Source organism: Mytilus trossulus, chromosome 14 (assembly GCF_036588685.1).
Source record: "Mytilus trossulus isolate FHL-02 chromosome 14, PNRI_Mtr1.1.1.hap1, whole genome shotgun sequence".
NCBI classification, from domain to species: domain Eukaryota; kingdom Metazoa; phylum Mollusca; class Bivalvia; order Mytilida; family Mytilidae; genus Mytilus; species Mytilus trossulus.
Window position 1 is genome coordinate 67,993,001 of NC_086386.1, and position 10,633 is coordinate 68,003,633.

At 29.0% G+C, this 10,633-nt stretch overlaps 1 protein-coding gene across 6 annotated transcripts in view; it reads left to right on the forward strand.

The window, feature by feature from the left end:
- LOC134696861 (coiled-coil domain-containing protein 158-like) overlaps positions 1 to 9,954 on the forward strand; it is a 50,108-nt gene extending 40,154 nt beyond the window's left edge. For 3 of the 6 annotated variants that reach the window (XM_063558821.1, XM_063558819.1, XM_063558817.1), the window contains exons 21-25: positions 224 to 324; positions 1,544 to 1,705; positions 2,715 to 2,768; positions 4,506 to 4,640; positions 5,116 to 9,954. In XM_063558821.1, the coding sequence (XP_063414891.1) occupies positions 224 to 324; positions 1,544 to 1,705; positions 2,715 to 2,768; positions 4,506 to 4,640; positions 5,116 to 5,201 (538 nt within the window). In that variant the 3' untranslated portion in view covers positions 5,202 to 9,954. The remainder of the gene's footprint in view (positions 1 to 223; positions 325 to 1,543; positions 1,706 to 2,714; positions 2,769 to 4,505; positions 4,641 to 5,115) is intronic. The other 3 variants (XM_063558816.1, XM_063558820.1, XM_063558822.1) reach the window with 3 other exon arrangements.
- Positions 9,955 to 10,633: the final 679 nt, after the last annotated feature.

Consider the following 10,633-nt stretch of genomic DNA (forward strand, 5'->3'; position numbering starts at 1 on the left):
TTTTTTGGCCTTGAGTTTTCCTATTTGACCCTTTAATAAGGATTAATAAACTACTTGCTCTACACTTTCATCAAATTTTACTTTATATTTGTATACACAAATCCAAAAGACCAAAAGACCAAAATGACAAGGATATGAATATTTAACAGCTTTTTCCTGAATTCCTTTCTAGATGATTTATACTTTTTCCTTTAAAAATAAAATGTATTTCTTTTTATTAAAGCTTGTCTTCTGACACTGAATACCATTCCGATGCTGAAGTAGACCGAACTTGTAATAGATCAAGGTCGAGGACACATGATTACTCAGCATTTGTATACAAAGGTAAGTAGATCAAGGTCATGGACACAGGATTACTCAGCATTTACATTCAAAGGTTAGTAGATCAAGGTCAAGAACACATGATTACTCAGCATTTGTATACAAAGGTTAGTAGATCAAGGTCAAGGACACATGATTACTCAGCATTTTTATACAAAGGTTAGTAGATCAAGGTCAAGGACATGATTACTCAGCATTTACATTCAAAGGTTAGTAGATCATGATCAAGGTCAAGGACACAAAATTACTCAGCATTTACACACAAAGGTTAGTAGATTAAGGTCAAGGACACATGATTACTCAGCATTTACATACAAAGGTTGGTAGATCAAGGTCAAGGACACATGATTACTCAGCATTTACATACAAAGGTTAGTCATGAATTATTATATTACACAGGAAGTAGATTGCTCTTCAAATCATTCTTATATTAAAAAAGATTATAAACTGTAGAGCTACCTACAGGATCTACTGTTAGTGTAAACATACCGTGAAGAATGTGTAAATCAACACCTGCAAGAACTGGTAAGTGGCAGAAACTGAACTCTTGTACTTGGTAATACAGTGGAAATTCAAAAAAAAACAAAACTTGTATATATTGTAATCAGACATCTTCACAATAATTTTATTATTAAGAAAATTGTAACCAGATAGGTTATGCAAAAAATAAAAACATATATTTATTCATTTTAGAACCATTCTTTTGTTTCTAGCATTTCCTCAAATCCCAATAATTAGTCTCACGTGTCTGTCCGATGTTTAACAGTCACAATTTGAGATAACTGTATTGTATTTTAAGTTCTGAGGGCATCAATAGGTGATTTGATGGTCGCAAATTAAGATTACTGGTGACGAGTTAGAGGAGACAGTAAACGGATATTTGCTACCATCAAATCACCAATTGATGTTGTTGAAGCTTAAAATGCAATATTGTTATCTCCATTCTAATGAAACTGAAAGAAAACAACATTAAAACATGTATTTATAATCTGTCATATATCGTCTGCACTTGCACGTACGATCAATAGCATCAATTGTGAATTGTTGCCATGAAAATTAGTGACTTTATCCAATTAAAATGAACGTTACAAACGTTGTTGCGTTAGATCTAGAATAATGAATACATATTAAAACAGTATTGTTATTGTTCAGATATTCATGGCAACATTTCTATTAACTTATATTTCAACTTTAAAGTTATTTGATATTTACTTTTTACTAGATAACAGATCAAAGTCCACCTCACCAAGGAATCGACACAGACGTAGCAACAGTGCAGAGTTATCTCTCTTGCTGAAAAACAAAAACATCTACAATCCACAAGATTCTCATAGAATTACTAACTTACCAAATAGATCTGTCAAAATCAACAGTTATACCTCAGGTAAGGGGAGATAATTTGGATATTTTGTTACTTCAATTGCTTAAACAGATTATTATTATCAAGATTTTGTGATTTAAATTTCTGCTAAAGTTTATGATTAATGATATTATGTAACAATGGAACTCAACTTCCTTTTAAGATAATAACATTGATTTGTACTTGTCTTACCCCAAGGAGAAAATTTCTTGAATATGCTAGATTTCCAAATTTAGAAATTTTTCTTGTACTTTTGCTGTAGGAAAGGGTGGATTTCAGTTTTATTAGTAGCATAATGGGACAGAAACTTATTGTTCAGTTTAAGGTTTTATAGGGTAAAGATGAAATAAGAAATAAGGGTTATGGTTATCACTGTGGTAAGGATAGGGGAAAGAAATGTTCATATATTCTTGAAAAGGACCAATATCCCCTTACAAAAATAGAAAGCACATTTTCCTTCTCCATTCAGGTTATTTTATATATCTTTTACAAATATTTCCAAATTATTATCCCAATTTGCCTCAGGAAAGTGATGAAAACTAAAATTAATGAAGAATGTATATTAGCTTATGAGATTAGACTCTAATATGGAGCTTGGTTTAGATTTTGAAGTGTTTTGGAAAAAAAATTCAAGCTTAAAATCTATTTGCTTTTAGATATTTTTAACTGATTCATAAGACTCTATTTTTAAATTGCTGTCAATGTATTATCACTGGTATAATTATGTGAAGAAAAATGAGCAGGAAAAAATTTCACAAGTAAAAAATATGTACCAAAGAGCATTTATCATTTAAAGACTTTTCTTGCAAGACCCTTTTAAATAAATGTTCTTGATGCAATCAAGATTTGTTTTACAAGTTTTAAAAAGTTTTATGGAACAAAAGGGGATAAGATAACATAAATGGAAGATTTTTTTCAATTGCTTCTTTAAAAGTTGAAATAGAATCAGATTGGTTAAACGTTTTATGGCTTTTGCTGAGAAAATGGTTGTTTGATGGTACATTCTGATTATGACAAACTTTTACCAATATAGATAGTGTGACTGATTCACGGAATGATTCAGACATGTCTGATCAACAATTCCAAGGTAGGATTGCACAAAATATCTGTTGTGTCTTTTATACGCTTCAAGTACTACTGGATATCAGAGCATGAAATTAAAATAAATAATTGTGATTGAAACTTCAAAATAAGAATTTATATTTTTTTGTGTGTTTAAAATATACATTTTGAAGGGATTGATTGATTGTTGCATGTCATGTAGCAAATATTCAGTAAAAGTACATAAAAGCATCTTTCAGTTCTGCAATCAACCTATCTGGGACAAAAGAAGAGAAAACAACTGCCTCTGACCAAAAAAATATTTGATAATTGCAGACATTTTATCTTCTTAATGTTACCTTCAAAGACCTGTTGCCAGGTATTCATTAGCAGACAGAGTGTGACCCAGAAGTTAGGCATTAGATTAAATGTCACCACTCTGACAGGATTGTTCTCTCAATAATAACCCAATAATTTCATGCTCTTGATAAGCTAGTTATCCCCACATAATAGCTTTTTGTTCTTAATGTAATGTACTTGGTATTGTGATGCAAAAATTATTTATATAAACCAATAGATAGATGTTTTATTTGTTTTACCAGCAAGCTTGATTTTATACACCATTTATAATTTTATTTCCTATAACAGCCAGCTTTTAACACTATTTATGGCCCTGTCTTCAGTTCACTTGTATTTTGTATATTTTGATAACTCATTTATCTGAAATGAAAAGTTGTGATTGTAAAACTTCTTTTCAGTTAACTTTAATCCTATTTTAATGAATATTATTATCACTAAATGTGTATATATAATAAGATAAACTGACTTCATATGTATACATGTTCACTATAATGTGTATATATATATATGTATAATACAAGTGTAATAATCATTGCTATTGTTATAGTCTTTTAAGAAAATAGTGTAAAATAAATAATTTAAAAACATTCATACAATATTTAAGAATTGAATGCTTCTTTTTGTAACTTTATTGGGGTGTAAAAGCGTTGACGGAAGTACATTTTGTATGAAGCGCCATTCTAAAAAAGTGTGCACGGTCAATGCTTTTACAACCCTATGAAGTTACAAAAAGAAGCATTCAATACTTATAATTACATATTTTAGCTAGGATCATGAAAACACGATTTACATCAAGTTTTTATTTAATAATTTACCTGTGCACTTTATTATAGGACCTCGTGTCATCATGAATGATAAGTTTTATTGTGTAATGCAACTGCTTAAGGAATAACACGTGATGTGCAGTTATCCAATCCGAATAACGTATTATGATGAAACATACATCTAATGTAATTATAAGCATACATCAAATTATTTTAGTTTGCTTTAACAATGCTGTTGATAGAATGTGAGAATATTGACAGTGTCATAATATGATGATTCTTGCTTTAAATGCTTGTTATGAACTTGTGATCATAAAAATTATAGGATTAATCTGGTGTTATATTACAAACAATAACTTTGTTTCCAACAACATTTGGTGAAATAAAATATACATAAGAGTTAATTTCTTTATAGTAGGATAGTTTTGAGGATCATATAGACATTCAACTAGATTCATTTCATTTGGATGGTTAGCTGATTTATAAAAGTATGATGCAATAATAATTTTTTTCATGTTAAAAATGTTTCCAAGTATTTTTAGGAATATGTTTAAATCAGTGTAATCTTTCACTTACATATATGTTTGGACCAATATTCAACTAGTCATTTTAGAAATTCCATCAATTTGACTATTTACTCATGGTAAATTTTATTTCAGCAGTTCCATTGTCACATCCGTCCAGAGAAAAGCCAACACGATTGTTACCAGACACACAGGAGTTGTGTAAACGTTTGGAGGAAAAGATTGAATCTCTTACAAAAATGGGAGGCACCCTACAGAGAGAAAATAAAGGTTATATATCTTCACATTTACAATTGATTTACCAAACCTGTTTTGGCTCCAAATGATGTGTCTTTGAGAAGATGTCAAGTAAAAGTGTAAAATAAGGGAAGCAGTACAAATTTCACAAATTTTTATTTGAATGGTCCGGTAAAAATGTGGGGGAATAAAAATGAAATGAAAAGTATATTCCTCCATTGTTATTACATCTTTTTTCAATGCAAACAATCAGCTGAATATCTCATTTTTAGAGTGAAACTAAAGAATTTTAGGATGTAAGTGTTCAAATTTATGTGAAATATTTCATAAAAAGGTATACTTGTAGGAATGATAAAAATAATTTTTGTTTAACTTGTTTTAACTGTGACCAGAAAATAGACACATGCAAATATGCTTTGTAGCATGAATTTATATTATTAGCCTGATTGTTTTTATATTTATATTAAACATTTGACCACTATTTAAGCTCTAATTTATTCTTTTACAGATACTGCTGAATTAATGAAGAAACAAGGAAGGAAGTTACAGAAAGTAAAGGATGGACAGACAAGAGGGAGAAAGTCAAAACGATGATACATTTTTATATTAGGTCATGTTCTATTGTTTTTTTTAATTTGAGCCATTAGAATTGAATTTTGACTGTGTTTGACTTCAACATGTCTGGGTTTAATCTACAAAGTAATACATATAATACATTTAGTTAATCATATCAAGGCAGTTGTAAGTTATTCACATAGTGCTATTTTTGTCATGCAAGGACTGTTGCAGTAGAAGAAACATAGCAGTACCTCTTTAAGTATAATTATCAGCAACACTTATATTAAGTTATCTGATAAAATCAGGAATTATTACAATAAAATGTACTAAGAACTTTCAATAGTAATATCTTTTTGTTCAATATATTTATTAATGTTTTCACATTTTTGTGACTTTTTGCAGACTTGAATTTTGAAATTACCTCATAATATTCAATGTTCTTTTCTCAGTGGCATATATATATATATATAAATTTCAGTTATTGGGGATCTGATTCATCTTTTAACATAAAATTTTACACACTGTTTTTAGATCAGATTATAGATGAAAATATCTGTGGTTCATAATCTCTCTCTCTTTCCTTTTTGTGCTTTTTAAAAAAAAACTTTTAAGTTACTGAGAAAAAAACCACTTAAATAATTATTAGATATGAAAAGAATAATAATCGTCAAAGCATAAGAGCAAATTTGATTGTTCTATAATATTTATCTCTTATTCTAACATCTGTTTTCCATAGATTGTATACAACATCAGTATCTCTGTTATTTACCAGCATTATTTATAACACAAGTATACCTAACATAATAATGTATTCTATGCATACTTTCAATTTTGTTTATCAAGATTATCAAATACTATGATAAAGTGTTATATGTCAACAAAGTGTGAACACAACTATTTGTCCACTATTACTGGACATCTAGATGGTTCCCTTCAAATTTTAATGTCACAAAAGAAAATGTCCTGACACTGAAAAGTTATTCATATAAGATGTCAATAGTTCAAGTGTCATAAATTCAGATTCCCTAAAAAAATGAAAAGGTCTATGAAATCTTATGATTTCTTATGCAAACAAAAAACATTGAATCATATCCACTTATTTGACATGGAATCAAATACTTAATACCAGAAAGATTAACTAGTAGAGGTTATGTTAACTAATATTTTTATTTTATTTTAAAACTTAGCCTATCACCAGTATTACTTTAATAAGAATTAAGAGTTTTGAATGTATAAGTAATATTAACTGAAACAAACTTTGTGAAATCCTTAGAACTGTATAGCTGTAATAGTCATGTATAACCCTATATTTAGATAGTTGATGTTAACTTGTCGACTGTATCCTAATTTGGTTGAAATGGCATTAGCTGTCTAATTCATGTTCACTGGTTTGACCCGAATGTGTGGGTAATGTCCCTTTAATACATCAAAGTTTTTAATTCCATTTCCAGTTGAAGTTGACTTTTTTTCCTCTAGACATAAGTGTTTGTCTGTCATCTATCACCCTTACTACTCAATATCATTCCCATTCATCAGCATACAAATAAATTATAAACTAAAGTTCTATGAAAGAGTTGCAAGTCATACCCTGTTTAGTAGGATAACATTTTATATTCTAAGAAAATTTACTGAAAAATGTTAAAAGTATTGTTATGACACTGATATGACCTTAGACTAAAATCAGGAGTGGAGGTATAGCTAGTTTTAAAATAAGAACCTTTCTTCCTTTGTTAATTGTTTTCTTTAACTTTAAGTAGTGTTGTTCCGATGATCGGAATAAGTCGGAAATCAGTTGGTTGGGCCTTGCGATGTCGATAATCGATTGGGATTTTGTTCAATCGATTGTCGTTTTAAATTTCCGGACCTTTAGCTTGTCAACTTCCGGTCTGTTTTACGGTTTGCATTTTATATGCGCAGTCAAACAATGTTAACCAGTCGATGACAGTAACAATGTCAAACATCCAATAATTAAAGAATAAACCAATTTCCTTCTTTATAAACGTGACAAAAGCATTTGCAGATTGATGGAAGGTTATTTAACATTAATAACTTTGTATGAAATACTTTCTTTCATTACCGGTACTTGTTACTTGAGAGCGGTACAAATCATTCTGATTTTAGACAAAATAATTTCGTTGCTTCATTAGAACGTGTTGCAAATTGCCTTTTAGAAATGTTTATCCATGTGTTGCATCAAAAACGTCATATTCCTTTCCAAATTGTTTGCCAAACATCGTTTATTGTTGTAAATTTTCCGAAATTTGTCCGCCATTTATAAAAATATAAGAATCACGAATCGGATACGGTTCAACTATGTAATAATTCCGCATTCTTACAATTATAAGTTCAGACGTACGAATGACACAATTGACAGAAATTAATGATCACAAGAGTGAAAAAAAACGTTCTTCACGAATTAACAGACAATGGCTTAATACCCTTTGTATACTGTATATCTTATAATGCAAATGCATTATTTTATTTTTTTGTGTTAATTTTGAATTTCTAAAAATTAAAAACTTTATATATCTTTTCCTAATTAGAAGCAGATATAATTTAGTACACAAGAATATGAAAAGGAAACAAAAAATCAAATATGAATATATAAACTCTGCAATGATATTGAATGTACACATAAGACATACAGCTATGTTATTGAAATTGTTTTGTGAGTTACACCATTGAAATTTTGAAATGTTAGTGTCACTGTTGGTAATAAATGTTGTAATTATGAGATAAAATATGTTCAATATGAATCTTGATTCTTATCAAGACATTTCATTGTTTTAACTGCTGAATAGATAATTATCAAAGGTACCAGGATTATAATTTAGTACACAAGAATATGAAAAGGAAACAAAAGATCAAATATGAATATATAAACTCTGCAATGATATTGAAAGTACACATAAGACATGTACAATGAGACTAAATACATGATTTCCTTTAAAAAAAAGGGCAAGGTATTATGATCCGATTATAACCGATAGTCTGTTGGTTGCTGTCAACCGATTGTAATAGATAATCGGTTGGTAATTTCAACCAATTATCCAACACTAACTTTAAGTGATCTGTTTTTAAACATATATATATCATTGTAATCAGGCTTGCAATTTTATTTTTTTGATAAACAATATGTTCTTTTGTTTTGTCCATGGCACTTGATTGTAATTCAGTTTACCTTTCTCAGAAATTCTCTGATTATAAATGTTATGAAAAGAGATATAATAAAATGTCTTGCAGATCACCATTTTAGAGGGGGAAATTATTGATTTTCTTAAATGACTGACCAAAATATAAACATGCCTTTCAAACAAGTTTAATAAGATATCCTTGCTTAAAGGTTATGAATCAAGCAGTGCTAAGCGAAATTAAAATTGTTCAGAAATTATTTTTTTTCAGTTTTCAGTCAGTATAACAAGTTAAAGATTCCTGCACTCAGACCTCCAACATGGAGACAAAAGAGTGTTAATTCTGGGTCTAAGCATGACACAGGATTGCTGATTTTTTTAAAGCATGACACTTGAAAGTAAAATTATTGTGCTGTGAAAATGAAGTCTAGCGGGACATGGAAAATTACAAAAAAATAAGAATTATGTACATAGGGTAAGCGGGATATGGAAATCTGAAAAAAACAGTAAGTGGGATCTGGGATCAGAACCCCCAAATGAGACCCCCTTAATTCTTACTAAATTTCTTATCTTTGAAATCTGTCTATAATCATCATAGTTTGAGTACTTATCATCTTTGAAAAATCTGCCTCATTCTCAAGATTATAAACAGCTATTTGTTGTTATTTCCCAGTACATGTATTTAATGATGTTTTCCCATAAATAAATTAACATCACATGATTTGTTATCATTTGATATTTTACAAGATGCCATATTTATTTTATATTTAAATATTGTCTGTGATATTGTTTGTGTGATATATTTGAACATTTGACTGTATATTTTTAGGTTGTTGTATTTGTGATATATCAGATTGTGTTAGTGATATTTGTATCATGTCATGTCTCTACATATCACTATATCAAGGTATAAGTGTTAGCTGTATATTGAACAATTTTTATTGTAAGTTAGTATATTTTTATTCTCTTGAATCTGAGATATATATTGCCAAGTTTAATATAGTTGCAGATATTAACTATATATCAAACAAATACTGATATGAAAAATATTTTAAAGCATGGATAACTAATCACTTCATTAAATAAATACTATAAGTTCTGTAATATATGCATGCATTTTAACGTATGGAACATGAATTCTGTGAAATAAATTAAAAACAAACTTCACTCTGTATTTGTGTTTATGTAAAAATATTTTTGGACCTGCAAGGAACAGAGTAAAAACAAAAAAGCAAGTAGTGTAGATATTATATAGAAAACTCTATGGTGAATAAAGAATTGATCATATGTTCTTTTTTGTAGCTTCTTCAATTAAAATTTATTTGTTTTGATTTTCAATATATAGGGGAAATGAAACAAAGGATTCCTCAAAAGAAAATGTAAATAAAAAAAGACAATTTTCTGACTGCATGTTCGATGAATGACAAGTTATTTTATGGAATGTTACTATTGAGGGTCCTCATAACTAAAAAAATTGGTCAAAATTCAATATCTTAGTGTTTTAAAATTGGTTTCTCTCTTTTGATAAGAGCAATAGTCTTACAGTTTTTGATTATGCATTCATGCAGTAAAACACATGAAACTAGCCTCATATCAAATATATTTTATGAAATGTAAGTAATCCTATATTTATATTTATAATAAATCAGAGATTTGTATTTGTGTCTTTTTGTTTATTTGTTTATGGAAAAAGCTGATTATACGGTAATCTTGTCTAAATATTCAGAGATGTAATCGGAGAGAGAAAGTAGACAAATTATAAATTTAAAGAGAAATAATGACAGGAAAAATCACAATGCATAGCCAATTTGTACCTATATAGATGAATTAGCATTATGAATATTTAATGTCGGCTGAGGTTCAAATAATATGTCAGCATTAACTAAGGATGCTGCATCCCTTCTGAACTATTATTGTCTTCCTGCTGAAGGTCAGTTGTTTTCTCTGGTAATGGTGGATTCACCATCACACAAAAAAACAAACTGGCCGATGTGATAAAGCCAAGCTTGCTGGTAGGGCCTAAAATGCCAACAATGAATCAATGCATTGTTCCTAAATAAACGAGTGTACCTTTGATTGTATATGAGAAAGAACTTATGGTTCTAAGAAATCTTAACATGTGAAAATAGGTATTTCTAACAGGAATTTCTATTATATATCAATCACTTTTTGACCTGAAATAATTGCCTTGTCGTTTATTATCTTGCTATGCTAGATCATACATCAGTTATCTTCAAGTTTTTACAAATCTCCACAAAACCATCTGCACAAATTCAACCATTAGTTTGTGTTGAATGATCCTTAAGATATCTAAAATATAGATATTGAGATTCTTAT